The 13,813-nt window shown below is 54.5% G+C and overlaps 1 protein-coding gene and 1 long non-coding RNA gene across 2 annotated transcripts; one reads left to right on the plus strand and one right to left on the minus strand.

The window, feature by feature from the left end:
* Positions 1-49: 49 nt before the first annotated feature.
* On the plus strand, positions 50-5,483 carry LOC140691342 (uncharacterized). Its single transcript, XR_012066963.1, has 2 exons — positions 50-356; positions 4,169-5,483. It is a non-coding gene; the product is annotated as an uncharacterized lncRNA (long non-coding RNA).
* FKBP4 (FKBP prolyl isomerase 4) lies at positions 5,276-13,725 on the minus strand. The gene is made up of 11 exons (XM_031670777.2): positions 13,587-13,725; positions 13,089-13,443; positions 11,107-11,251; positions 10,525-10,667; positions 9,573-9,693; positions 9,166-9,322; positions 8,464-8,554; positions 8,279-8,362; positions 7,828-8,013; positions 7,091-7,330; positions 5,276-6,057 (listed from the first exon to the last, which is right to left on the minus strand). Exons 2-11 carry the CDS (start codon positions 13,191-13,193, stop codon positions 5,950-5,952), a joined length of 1,380 nt encoding a protein of 459 aa, XP_031526637.1. The 5' UTR covers positions 13,194-13,443; positions 13,587-13,725; the 3' UTR covers positions 5,276-5,949.
* Between the last annotated feature and the right edge of the window lie 88 nt (positions 13,726-13,813).

Below are 13,813 nucleotides of genomic sequence, written 5' to 3' on the forward strand. Positions count from 1 at the left end.
CCATCCTGGTGTGAGTGACAGGGCCACGGGCCACTCCTCTTCTCCGCGAGCCGGGCGCGCACTGGCCAGCCAACGCTGGCCCGGCCGAGCCGTTTCCTTGGCAACAGGACTCTCGAGGGCGTGACCTAATGACCTTGATCTCTTCCTCTGTTGCCCCGGCAGTGAAGATGCCCAGCCTTCAGACCATCTCTGAGAATCATAATAATCGTAATGACCAAGGACTGCGTGGTTTCCAGCACTGTTTTTGAAAAAAACCTATGTAGCTCCTCATTACGAATCGTGAACTCAGTGAATCGGAGCAGCATTTAAAAAAACGAAATAGAATGGAAAAATGCCAAATAATGTCGAATAGTAAGGTGAGTATTAATTTTGTGGGAACTTCGTTTCAATTGTATACGTTTATATGAGTACACACTGGCTAATCATGTAAAAAACATTTTTCCACCCAAGGTGGGTGTATTCCGTGGGTAAAGGTTTGAAAATTACCTCCTGTAAAGCACATTCACACATATTATTTCACATAATTAGCACAACAATCCTTTGGGCTTGTCTTCTTACTCCATTTTTTTTTTAATGAGGAAAACAGGTTCAGCAAGATAAAGCAATAAGGCAGAAAGTGATGGAGATAGGACTCAGACCAGGATTGTTTGAGCCAAACCCCCACGTCCTTCCCATCACTGACTGCCATAGTTCCTAGGAAAGTCCTCAGGTTAGAAATCGGGGTCACTGGGATTCTGGGTCCTCTCTGCCTCTTGCCCGCCCAGCACCAAGCTCTTGCCTCCCTCCCTCAGTGGCCTCACTCTGCAGATTAATGGGGCATCACCATCATGGCTGGCCTTGGAGGGAAACTTTCCGTGTTGCATCCGGTCCAGCCTTTCTCTGGGCCTCATCAGTCAAGGCATCAGAAGTATTGTTTTGTGAGATTGTACAGGTGTTCAGTACGTTTTTAAGTTTAGGTTTGCAGGCCCAGACTGATTTGCGCGTTGGTCTTTTAGACGTCACGACAGTAAAAAATAAGGGTATCTATCTCACCTGGTGATGCTGGGTCAGGGATAGCCTGCTTTCTACATCGGGATGCAGTGGGAGAAGGCCCTGGAGGGCAGGACCTTTTTGTCTGGGGGCCAGGGAGGGGATGGCACCTTACGTCCCCGAGGTCCTCTGGATCTGATGGCCCAATAAGATGAGAACGGGGAACAGCAGGTCAGAACAGAAAAGAGGAGGCCATCTAGACAAATACCGGGGGCCACAGACACACTCAGGCTTGTTTCTTGTGGCGTATTGTGGGGTTGGCCAGGCCCCTGCAGAGGCACTGGGGCACACAGGTGTGCCTGGTGCATCCATCTTGCCATGCGGTGGGGCCGCCTGCTGCCTCACCCCGCTTAGCCTGTTCTCTCCTGCCTCAATCCAAAGCTTCACGCTAGGTTTAAGGGGTAGGAAGACAACCAGTTTTAAAATGCTCACTGCTAAATGTAAACCTAAGTAGTTTTGAATTTTGTTTCTTTTCACTGTATTATCACTCTATTGTCTCTTTTTCCAGATTTTGATTGAAATAGTAAAATAAACAAGTTAATAAATAACCCAAGACAAAATAGATGAGGGTCACCTTACTTCTGTCACCAAGCACCCTGGCCTGACCTAGTTCTCCGACATCCTACCCTGACCCAGCACCCACAGTGCCTTAGTTTTATCTTCCTTATCACTTGGGTTTCTTGTTCTTGACCTTTCTGGGCTGGGGTGCCTGTTTTTATTTGTTCTGTGTTTGTCATGAGGTCATGTCATGATTGCAACTTGGGTACCATGCCTTTTGGCTTTTGTCAAGAAAGCCAGATTAAGTTAGAAACGGAGGAAAGGTAGGTCTCCAAGAAATAAGGCGTGCATGAGTCTCCCGCTACCTTGCCCCTCCCCACTGTGCCAGTTCCTCAAACTGCACTGAGTGTTAGAGTCACAGGGAGTGGAGCACAGGCCCAGGCCCTGGGGGGCCATGCTCCAAGGGAGACCCCTGTTCTTGGCCTTTTTCAGTGGGATGGGTGGTGGGTCTCCAGTGGCACCACCTAGAGCTTGTCGTGTTTTAAGCCAAGCACTTGGCTTTTGGCCTACTCCCCAGCGCTGCCTAACCAGGCGGTCTTCCTGGTTAGAGGACATGGACATAGTGTGGGTGGTATAATCAGACGAACAGAAGCTTCAGTAGAAACCTGCTCGGGGAGGGGGAGGGGAGGTGTGTTAAGTGAGAAGCATTTCTAGGGAGATCCTTTGTCCACTTCTTTCTGCAAGAGTAGACAGTGGTCCTGTCCAGGGTGTTGAATAAGGATGCCCAGGTAAGAGACAGGACCTTTAAAGCTCTTTCTACATGTGAGGCCCAGAGCTTCCAGGGGGCTCAGCTTGAGACTTCCACTTCTCCATCCCTAATTCACGCTGCACCTGAACATACTAACGGTTCTAGAAGCCATGAAGAACAGAAACCTGTTCCTCACACTTGCTTGGCCTAGAAATCAGGCCGCCCTGCCCTGAGTGAGATGCTGGTTTTCAGAGCTTTACTGTAGTTTAAGTCCCACCCTTCTTCACAGGCTTGTCCCTCCAAGGAAGGACCACCAACTCTGGGAAGCTCTGATCCCAGAACCTGTCAGGGTTGCGGTCCATTCAAGACTCCACTGGCCACTAACTGAAGGATGAAGAGTAGTTCTTGTCACTAGAGTCCAAACATGAGGAAACGGGCTTAAAATACAAAGGATGATGAAAATGTTCTAGAACTAAATAGAGGTGGTGGTTGCACAACATTGTTATTGGACTGAATGCTACTGAATTGTTCACTTTAAGTGGTTAAAATTATGTGAATTTCACCTCAGTAAAAAAAAATACAGACGGAACCATTTTAGGTGGAAGCACTCCCCGCCGTGGAGCCAGAGACTGGGGATCCCGGGGTCATGCCTGTCTCGGGCTGGGGGTGGGGAGGACTGGTCCCTCTTCTAGTCCAGACCTCTCCAGGTTCATGAAGGCGCGCCTTTTTCCTGATCATTCCTCCTCAGAACTATTTTGTGAATCTTTCACATTCTTACTTTGCCTCCCAAAGTGGTATATTTAGTGCTGTTCATCACAGGCTAAATAAGGTTTTATTATGATTCTTAGGATTTATAGTTAAGAATAGTTGGTGCATCCAAGTTACGGGAGGTTGGCAAGCAGCTGGGGAAGTCAGCCATGAAGTCAGCAGGAGTGATTTCTCTCCAGTAAGAGGACAAGCTTTCCTCTTAGACGCCTCCTTGCTCTTACACTGGCTCTTTTCAGCACTGCCCTTAGCTCGCTGTCATCCCAGCCCCAGGGTTACTAGGCTTTGTGGAGTACTGCCTTAGGAAGGGGGAGGTTGGTATTGAGACAGAAGGAATAAGGCATCAAAGGTTCCACTGTTGAATTCTCAATTTTCAAGTAATAGTTTCCTAGAAAGGTACTACTGGTTACCAGTCCTGTCTTTCACGTGTTATTTGTCCAGTTGAAAGGGGATGCGCAGTTGACCTTTCCTCTCAGTGGCGTGGCTGGTGGACTGGAGCCAAGCACGGCAGTGCTGGTCAGGCAGGCCGGGCCCGGCCTCGCAGGGTCGTGTGGGCCGCGATGGCTCAGCCTAAGTGGGTTAGAAGCCATCCACGGGTTTTTAAGCAGCTGGAGGGATTCGATTAGGATGCAGCGCAAAGTGGCCAGAATGCAAGAGAAGAGCCTTTCCTAGGAGGGGAGGGCAGGCTGGAGGCACACGGAGATGTGGGGAAGGCGCTGCTAGAATGGAGACTGGAAAAACTGCGATGACATTTATAGAACTTGATGTTTGGACCAGCACGAGGACAAGATAAACCCCACTGAAAATCTTCTGGAGCCCACTTGCACACGTGCAGTACCAGCTTCTAGTCCTCAGCCTGTTCTCTCCACGTGGAAGGACGTGAGCACTGGTGAGGATGGTGCAGCCAACACCAGACAGGCTTCCCAGAGTGGAGTAGACAGTGGGTTTATTTTTAACATTAAAGACTCTGCCCACTTTACTAAAACATCCTCAGAAGACAGTTTTAGTGTTACATAAACCGGTGCTTGCCCAGTTGCAGGGTTCTACGGAAGTTGTTTTAAACTGCTGGCATCCTACAGCACACTGAGAGCTGGGAGGGACCAGGAGTGCTTTTTTCCGTTTTTGCAGATGAGGGAGGAGGCCCAGCTTGCCCAGGACCACATGAACCTCGTGGCAGAGCCTGGATTTGTTCTCACACTGCAGGCCAACCTTCTATGGAAACTCTGACCCTTGGTTTCCTCATCTGTAATACGGGGCAGTACCTTCCTTGGACGGTAGATACCAGGATTAAAGTGAATCTGTGAGGCTCTTGGTTTAGTGCTAGGTCTACACCGGAAGTGCCTGTTGAGGGTTAGGTGTCCTCACTGGCCGCAGGGGCAAGTCTAATCCCGAAATACAGAAGACCGGGACGCAGGACTGAGGTGTGACCTCGGGAGGACACCCACGTTTAGCACCAGCTCCGGCACCAGCCGTGCTGTGCGACGTGGTGGTACTTTCACGCAGAGACTGACCTTCCACAGGAGCACGGAGAGTCTCTTCTAGAAGGACCTGTACAAGCCTGCGGGTGGGCAGACTACCCGTATCACTGTGCAGAAAGGACCTGGCAGCCCACACACGAGGGAGGCGGCACAGGTACAGGCGCTCACCTGCAAGCAGTTCTCCGGACAAGGCTCAGCACGGCTGCCGTGCCCCTTGGCCTCTCCCAGTGCCCCTAGTGCCCTGGGAGTCGGGTCAGAGCAGTTCAAGTGTAAGGACAAGAAAGCTGGAGAGTGGGCCGGAGGGGCTTCCGGAGCTCCCAGGCTTGACTGTCCCTCCCTCTCCCCTTAATTGCGTGAAAGGAGACTGACAGGTGTTGGTGACAACACTGGTGTCACTTTGTTAGGTAACCAGGAAAGCGTGAACTTCCTACTGCATCAGTGAGGCGAACGCAGATAAATCTAACCTCAAGACGGACTCCCAGTTCCTGCAATTTAGATGTTTGTGTTCCCCTCTTGCTAAGTGTTAGGGAAGAAGACCGGCTACTGAAACCCGCCAGGTGCTGGGGGAGGGAGCATGGGGACCACGAGGCCGGCCTTCGCACAGGCCCTGGCTGCAGCCCGCGGGTTCCCTGTTAGCTGCCGAGTTTTAAGCAGGAGTGGGGACAAGGTGGGCGACTCCTTTAATTTCGCCCCTCGGTGTAGCCACCCACCTCACCCATCCCTGAGGCCAAAGAGAAAGGGCTGCCTGACACCCAGGTTTGATTGTTTCCATTTTATTGCTCAAACACGGAACTTGAGGCGAGCCTGGACCTTCAGCAACGTGCAGAGAAGAGGCTGAGGGAGTGGGGACACGGCCTGGCTGAGAAAGGGAGATACTGGAAGGGGTACAGGGGGTGGTCACCATGACACCAGAAGACACCATCAGCCACACCATCTGGGGCGAGGAAGGGAGCAGAGAGGAAACGGGCACAGCAGTGGTTTTCCCCGTGCCCCTAGCACCCACATGGAGGCCACGTGTTTGGAAATGGACCGGGAGGAGGAAAGGGCTGCCTGGAGTCTCCCTCTCCACCCTGCTTTCTCGTCAGACTTCACATCCCTACCACTTGCCCCTTCTACCATCTGGAAAATGGACACAGCGAACAGAGGAAGCAAAATAAATTAACGTTCCGATGAGTGTGCGTGTGGGTAGACATTCGTTCCCATGTGATGAGGGAAGGGGGGAGGGAAGGGGGGGTGACACCACCTAAAATGACCCTCCACCTCGATTCCCCAGCCCAGTCCTTTCCCCCTTCCCCCAAAGCCACCGTCCAACCAGATAGAAAAATAAAGGTCTAATTCACTCAGAATTCTTCAGTTTTTACAAAACTAACAGGGTGGAGCAGGGGAGGGAGAGGGGAAGCAGGCAGCTGCGGGAGCAGGGCTGGGGAGGGGCTATGCTTCTGCCTCCACCTGAGGCTGGCTTCCGGGTGCCGCATCCTTCTGTTCATCCTTCATCTCTGTGTCGGCCTGACGGCCGCCTGCAGCTGTGGCTGCCTTGGCCTGCAACAAGGAGAGGGAGGGATGAATCCTAGTTCTCCTCTGGCCCTGTCCCTCCAATGGGAAAGTCACTTACTCCCTGTCCCTCTCCCACCTGCGATCTGATGGCACCCCTGTATTTGCCTAGCACATGACACCTGTACAGTCTGTACCCAAACTGTGGATTCCAAGTGAAAAAAAATACACGCTAACTTCTAACAGAATTACATGGACACAGCAACTCCCTTTTTAGATGTCCTGAAGATAGAGCTGCACATGTACAAAATTATGAATTCACATCATCATTTACTGCACTACTGTGTAAGATGGTACTTACCCAGGGTAGCTACTACCACGTGTGGATACTGAACACTTAACTATGCTGGTTTAGAGGCGAGGGTATAGCTGAGTGGCAGAGCATGTGCTTTAGCATGTAAATGAGGTCCTGGGCTCAATCCCCGGTACCTCCTCTAAAAAACCAAATAGACCTAATTAACGCCCCCCAAATAATAATAAAAAAGTAAATATGGCTGGTTCAGAGTGATTTAAATATAAAATACACATTGGATTTTGAAGACTTAGCCTGAAAAAAAATACGTAAGTACAATTTTTAAAGATTACATGCTACAATTTTTAGATACCTAACCTGTTTTTTTTTTTTGAGGGGGGGAGAATTAGGTTTTATTTATGTTTTTTTTTTTTAAATGGAGGGACTGGGGACTGAACCCAGGACCCTGTGCATGCTAAGCACATGCTCTTTACCACTGAGCTATTCCCTCGCCCTAGATACCTACGTTTCTGAAATCTGTGTTTTACATGGGCACAAGGAAAGTGAGCACAGAGCAGCCAGCCTGACCCTGGGGCCTGATCCCGCAAGAATGCTGGCCGTCAGAAGGGCTTTTACTGAGAACACGTGTGCCACCGCTCCAGGGACCAGGACAGCTTCTGGCTTCCATGACTGGACAGAGGGCCCATGCTGGCTGGGCTGGGCACGGGGACAAGGTAGCGCCCCCTTCTCTGTCCACCCGAACTGCTCCCTGTCCCTATTCTCGCTCACCTTGCTCTCCTCCTCAGCCAGCCTCTCAAACATGTTGGCATAGAGCTTCTTCTCCCGAGCGAGCTGCTTGCGGATCCGCTGCTGGCAGATAGCCAGCTGGGCCCTGGCAGCTTTGTTGCTGGGGTAGAGCTGCAGGACCTTCTGGAAGTCAGCCCGTGCCAAGTCGAAGTCATTCACTGCCAGGTGGGCCTCTCCCCGGCGGAAAAGGCCCTTCTCATTGTTGCTGTCCAGTTCCAAGGCCTAAGACACAGGGAGGAAGCAACAGCAAGACCTCAGATCCTGCAGCTTCTCAGTCCAAGACTGGGCTCCAAAGGTGGCCCTCAGCAGGATGCGGCTGAACGGCAGCATTGGCTCCAGCCCAGAAAGGACCAGTCTTGGGCATTCCACGGAAAGGACAAGGTCTAGCAGAGAACTTCACTTAGTCCGAGAGGCAGAATGGGAAGCCACGTCTTTAGATGAAAGAGAAGACCCTGTGACGTTTCCATTCTCTTTAGGGTGAGGCAGGCACAGGGAAGGGCAAGCCGGGGAGGAAGTGCGGGGGCCGTTCTTCCATCCAACATCTCCTCCTACCTCTGCCGCCACCTCCTACCACTAAGGCCAAGGTGTCGACTCCTGGGCCCTCGGTCTCAGAGCTCCGCTGCTCCACCTGCCCCCACCACCCTAGTCACTGAGGCAAGTGTCAGACACTCCAGCAGCTCCCCTGACCTTGCCCGTGAACGCTACCTCCGCGCCCTCACCTTGTTACAGTTTTCAACAGCAGCTGAGAAGGTCTGCAGTTTCAGATGACACATGGCCAGGTTGAGGTGGGAGGCCAGCCGAAGGGCCTGTGCCTTCTGCGCGTCCTCATCAGACAAACTCGACTCGTATTCTAGCCAGGACACAATCTTCTTGTACTGCAGTAAAGCTTGCTTGTACTTGCCTTCCTAGAATGGGAGGGAGGCTCAGGCACAGAGCACAGGCTCAACAGCCCCAGGCTGTTGCACCCTGGAGTCACCAGTGACCCATGGCCTGCGAGAGTCCTGCCTCCCCTACACCCCCAGGCTCAACCAGCTGGCTCTCACATGCTCGGCGAAGGTGGCAGGTGCCAGCCTGCCCACTCCACGGCAGAACGTGTGCTCAGTCGTGGGGGGAAGGCGGGTCCAGAGGAGCCCCCATGGGCTGGCCGCAGGACCACAGCTGTAGGCTCACCTTGAAGTACACAGTGCCCCGCTCTTTCACTATGGCGCTCTGCTCCAGCTTCTCCTCTGAACTCATCTCCCAAGACTCCTTGGCCTGCCAGATGCCCAGGGATAAACAAAGTTGTCAGCTACCCCAGAGAGTCACCTCTGGGGGGAAGCTGACTTCACGGTAGGGAAGACCGTGAACAAACCCACCTTCTCAAAACTCTTCAGTTGGACTTCGTATTTCAGCTCAGCATTTGGTGGGATCTGGAACTTTTCCTTCCCAACACTGCCAAAGGCATGGCTGTGGGGACAAGAAAACACTAGGTCACCTCAGCAGCACTTAACCCGCTCCCCACCGGAAAGGCTTCTTGCTTCCTGGAAAAGTTCCTCCCCATCCCGAGTCTTGGTGCACATGTTTCCTGCTCGGCAAAATCTTCCCTGACCTCTTAGTTAGTTGGTCTCTTAGTGTCTCACACACCCTCCTCATAACTCATGCTACGTATTGGAATGCTTATTAATTTAAATGGAATCACTAAACAAGAGTCCCTAGAAGGCAGAGATAATGTCTTTGAATACTTAGGAATTTTTAGCATTATGTCTGGCACATAGTAGGTGTGTTTCAGTAAGTATCATTAATGACTGAATAAATTAACGGGAGATGAAAATCTTGATGTTGCCAAAAAAGGGAATCTGTAGCAGCCGGGACTGGATTCAAGGAGACGTGGATGGCTGTAGCCATGCTCCTGAAGACAACGAAGAGCTCATGCTGATGACTGTGGGGGCGGGTGGGCAGAGCCACAGAGAGTACATGCAGGGGATGGGACACAAGTGGCCAGTTACACACTCCTGGTGGACCTCGGTTCGCCCACCTGCTCTACAAGGTGCCCACACCTGGGCCGAAGTGTTCCTCACCTGGGCTTGAGGTACACGATGGAATGTTCTCCTTTTTCCATGCGCTGAATGGCTTTCTCCAGCCCACAAGGCAGATCCACGGTCTCGCCCTCACCAATCTCAAAGCAGAGCTCGCGCTGGTCAAACATCTGGTCCTTGTAGTACCCTTCCAGTGCAACTGGCGAGGGAGAGGCAGCGCACCAGCACCGTGAGTGGGCCAGTGGCTGAGGAGGGTGCCACCTCACCGCCTCCTGCCCCCACACACCCTTGCTGCGTTCTCAGATGTGAATGGGTGCTAAGAGGACGTGGTCCAGTCCCTCATTTTACAGATAAGAAAACAGGATCAGAGAAAGGCATGAGGTCGCCCAAAGCCACCCAGGGCCCAAGTGTCGGGATCCAAATGGAAATCCCAGGTTGTGCGGCCTCACCCTCCACCATGGCACCATCGTTGGGCTTGGCATAGCCTTCGCCCCGAATCCGTATTCTCCTGATGATCCCCCCATCTTCTTCTTCTGTCAGGTCCTCCCCCTTGAACTCAAACAGCTCCACCTGTGGGACAGGACGTCCGTAGGATGACACAGCTCCTCTCTCACTCAAAAGAGTCCTTGGTAAATGCCAGACCCGGTCTAATCACAAGGGCAGCCACGCTGGGCGCAGACAGAGCAGCTGAGCTCTTGGCAGCCGCCCTCGTGTCAGCTTCGGTAGAGGTGGGCAGGCCCCACGGATTCAATTTAACTGCAGGGGATCACTCTGTTACCTGCTCCACAGAACAAACACACGTTCCAGACGGTCCTCACTCAGCCACCAGAGAAGCCCCATGTGACAGGCATTAGAAATGACTGCTACCTCTCAGGAGTCTTCTGAACATTTTCCAAGTACCCACTGATCAGGGCTCAACCATTTTCAAGACTGAACATGTCAAATTCAACTGCCTCGGCAAAGGCTTTCCCCCCCGACTTGACCCATGGGGGAGGCATCATCCCCCTCCCCTTATCTCTAGAGCACCAGTGCTCCCTGCTGTCACTCACAACCACACATAGATCATGACCTCTAGACTACTTTCAGTTACAACACACCTCCTCTGTGCACCACTCTTGAGATAAACATGCCTGAACCCCTGACTCTGTGGCTTCAAGTCTGAAGAGGGCTTTGTGGCTACCTCTTCCCACCTGACACCTCCATCATCCGCCACGGTCCAGCAGCAGCAGGCAATATGCACTGCAGTGCCAGCCACCCTCTCCATCTCTCCCCCTCCCCTAAGCGCAGGCCCTCAGCCTCAGCTACATTGTCTCAAAGCCGCAGGAAGGGCTGGAGGGCAGCCAGGAGCTGGGTGGAGATAAGACTGGCTCTCTGCCTTGCTCTCTGTGGCCAGACACTCACCTCAAACACAAGCGTGGCATTAGGAGGGATCTTCGGAGGGCTGCCTGCTGTACCATAGGCATATTCTGGTTTGCAAGTGATGTGGCACACTTCCCCCACTTTCATGGTAGCGACGGCAATGTCCCAAGCCTTGATGACCTCCCCTGTCGGTACAGAAAACAAACAGGTTCTCCTTGGCCGGGATCTGACTCTTGGTTCAGACAGTGGCCCAAGAGACTGACTGTACCATCCATGCCCCAGGGGAAGCAGGACACCTTTTAGAAATGGGACCGGGAAGGTGGAAAACTTGCTTGCGATAAATGCTGTCAGGTCTCAGACCTCTTTCAAAACAAACCAACCAACCACTCAACTCTAGAACAAAGGGGTTCAAGAAATAAGGCAGTCCAGTCCCAAAGAGGAAGTAAGGTGTTCAGAGGAATGAGATAAAAATCAATATAGTTTGGAGACAGTGGAAGAAAAAGCAATTAACAGGAAAAAAATTAACAGACTGTAATAAACTACTCCTTTTAAAGCTTGAGAATTTGGTTTCAGCTTGCAACAGCTTACACACCCCTATCCTACCAGCCTATTAACCATGCCTACCTTTCCCCAGGTCGAAAGAGAATTTGTCCTTGCGGTCCAGGCTGGAGTCGAACTTGGTGCCATCCAGCAGCCATCCCGTGTAGTGGACAAAGACACGGTCCCCGATCATGGGCATCTCCGTGCCGGTGCCCTCTCGCTTGATGGCCTGGGAGGAAGAAAGGGGAGGTGGTGAGCACCTGAGGAAGGAAGCAGAGAGGCCCCAAGACTGCCTGTATGTCTCCACTGGGAGCACCCAGACTCTTCTGCCTCCTTGTAAGTAACTCAACTGACCAGTCATCAAATGACTCTGATATGGAGCTTGGCTAGAAACTGACCTCCCTGTCTTGAACTGTAACATGACTTAGTCTGAAAAACTGGAGACAAAACACCTGAGTTCAAGTTTTTGTTGAATGTTCTTATCAAGTCACTTTAACTCTCTAGACCTTTCTGGTAAAGTAGTGACGCTCATCTCCGTCAGAGCTGTTACCGGGTTAAATCGGTTAAAGGCTGAGTAAAGCAGCAGCAGCAGCAAAAGGAAAAGCACTTGTGCTAACTCTCCTCATCTGTCTTAAACGCCGGTCATCAGATCAGGGTCTGGTCTAGACAGAGAAGAGAAACGTGAGTAATGAAGGGAACAGGAGCAGTCCAAAAGAGGTACATACCAGGCTGTGATGAGCACGGGACTCTCCGCCAGGCCCTCAACTCTGACTTGGGACTTGAGCGTTCCTGACTAGTGGGCTATTTAGGTCCTCGGTTTAAGCTAGAGTCTTTCCCAGGAACTTGTAAGACTCCACTTTTCTTCTTTAGCATTTCTAGTAGGCGCCTCTGTGGGCTACCCGGCAGGTGTGTGGTTGGTTACCCTCTAAGAGCAAGCTTCCACAATGGAATGGACAATGAACTCAAGCAGAAATAGAAAAGTAAAGAGGAAGGAGTGGAGGAAAGAAGGGAAATGAGTCTCCCCGGGAGCCACGTGCACACTGGGAGAGTAGCCAGGTGCGTTTCTGGACCAGCCAGGAGGTCCCAGAGGTCCCCAACTTGCCCAAGTCACACACACTTGTGGGGCTTGGCGGTGGGAAGCTAGGGGGAAAAGAAACACTGGGTGAGGACAGGGCACGAATCCGGGCTAGGATTTCGCTATCCTGGACAGCGCAGAAGCCCTGGCTCTGAAGCATGGCCGGTTATGCTGACCTGGGTCAAGATGCCCCACTGACTGGGTCCCAGACCCCTCCCCCCGGCTCTTCGGGCGGTAACGTGGTAGCCGGCTCGCAAGCAAAAGCATCTCCTCCCAGCCCCGCACCCCGAGCTCAGGAAGGCCGAGGGTGGGTTGAGGGGTGGTAGAGACTACAGGTCCCGGCATGCACCGGGGCGGGGGGAGGGGGACGGCATGGCCGAGCGGGTGACCTAGCCGGGTCCCAGCCTTTAGGAAAGGGGTGACGAGAGGGCGGAGGGCGCCAGGCCCGCGCACCAAGTCGCACAAAGGCCCGCGGGCCAAGAAATAACTCCTGGGACCCGCTTCAAGTCCCGGCTAATGTTTAACTGCCGGGGTCGGCGAGCTCCGCACCACCGAGACGCAGGCGGCCCGGGGGCTCCCCGGCTGCGGCCGGCAGGGAAGGAGCTGGTCGCAGGGTCGCAGAGAGGGCGGTGCACGCCGCCGGGCTCCCTGCAGCTCGCGCGCCCGCCCTCCCGCCGCGCCCCTCCCCGCGCACGCCGCAGCCGGAGCGGGCGCTGCGCTCCCGGGCCTTTCCCGGGCCTGGGGGGCTGGGGGACAGAGGAGCTGGGTGGCCACAGCCCAGACCTCCCCTTTCCGCACGTGTGGCCGCCCTCCCGCTCGGAACGAGCGGCCCAGCCAAGAAGGCGATGCGCCTGGCCGCGGTTGCACGACCCACTCAACGGCCGGCCGGGAAGCTGCAGAGGCGGCCGTCCGCATCCCGAGCCCCGGCCGGGGGCTGGGAAGCGGCGGCGACCGGCTCTCCAGCACCCCCAGGGCGCCCCTCGCCCCTTACCTTAAGCACGCCTTCATCCTGCTTGGGGCTGATGTCCACCCCCTCGAGTGGGAGCGGCGCCGACTGCGCGCCGCTCTCGGCCGCCTTCGTTTCTTCGGCGGTCATCGCGCCGTTTCTCGGGCAGCGGGCGCGGGGATATGCGCGGCTGTGCGAGCGGCCGGCCGGGGCTCGCGCACCTCTGCTCCGGCGCGCGCGGGCAGAGGAGGTGGGTCGTGGGCGGCCAGGGGAGCGATTGGTCCCACCGCCGCGGAGGGAGGGGCTGGGAGGAGCCGGGCGGCCGCGAGGGACGTGGGGGGAGAACTTTCTAGAGACGGCGGCGGCCGAGCCGGTTCGGGTGCAGGCGCTCAGGGCGCTCCTGCGAAAGGTGGTTTCTGGTTTGTTCCTCCCGCCTGCCGCCTGGCCCCGCCCCTGTCCTGGGACCCTCGGACTCCGCAGACACCCCCCGCCCCTGCTGCGCGCTCTCCCGGCCTCCTCCCCCTACCCCGTTCCCGGTCTAACCGGATTCTTCCAGATCTTTCTCGATCCTCCGCAGCATCCGACGCCGCGCAGCCGGACGTGGGCGCCGCGCGTGCGTCTCCCCGGCCCGAGACGCGGGCGGCCGGCCTCCCCGCCTCGCTGGGCGCGCGTCCGTAACGCAGAGCGGGTGGAGAGCGTTGCCCCAGCGCGCAGAGCCGGGGAGGCAGCGGGGTTTCCCCAGGGCGGGGGAGGCGGGCCGCCTTCGGCCT

Source organism: Vicugna pacos, chromosome 34 (genome assembly GCF_048564905.1).
Source record: "Vicugna pacos chromosome 34, VicPac4, whole genome shotgun sequence".
NCBI classification, from domain to species: Eukaryota; Metazoa; Chordata; class Mammalia; order Artiodactyla; family Camelidae; genus Vicugna; species Vicugna pacos.

Excerpts from the sequence above, each read along its gene's own strand:
- FKBP4 (XM_031670777.2), bottom strand. The coding sequence starts at position 13,193 with ATGACCGCCGAAGAAACGAAGGCGGCCGAGAGCGGCGCGCAGTCGGCG. Across the intron at positions 8,555-9,165 it reads ATCGTGTACCTCAAGCCCAG|CCATGCCTTTGGCAGTGTTG; the intron begins GTGAGGAACACT and ends TTGTCCCCACAG. Across the intron at positions 6,058-7,090 it reads TGGCTGAGGAGGAGAGCAAG|GCCAAGGCAGCCACAGCTGC; the intron begins GTGAGCGAGAAT and ends TCCTTGTTGCAG.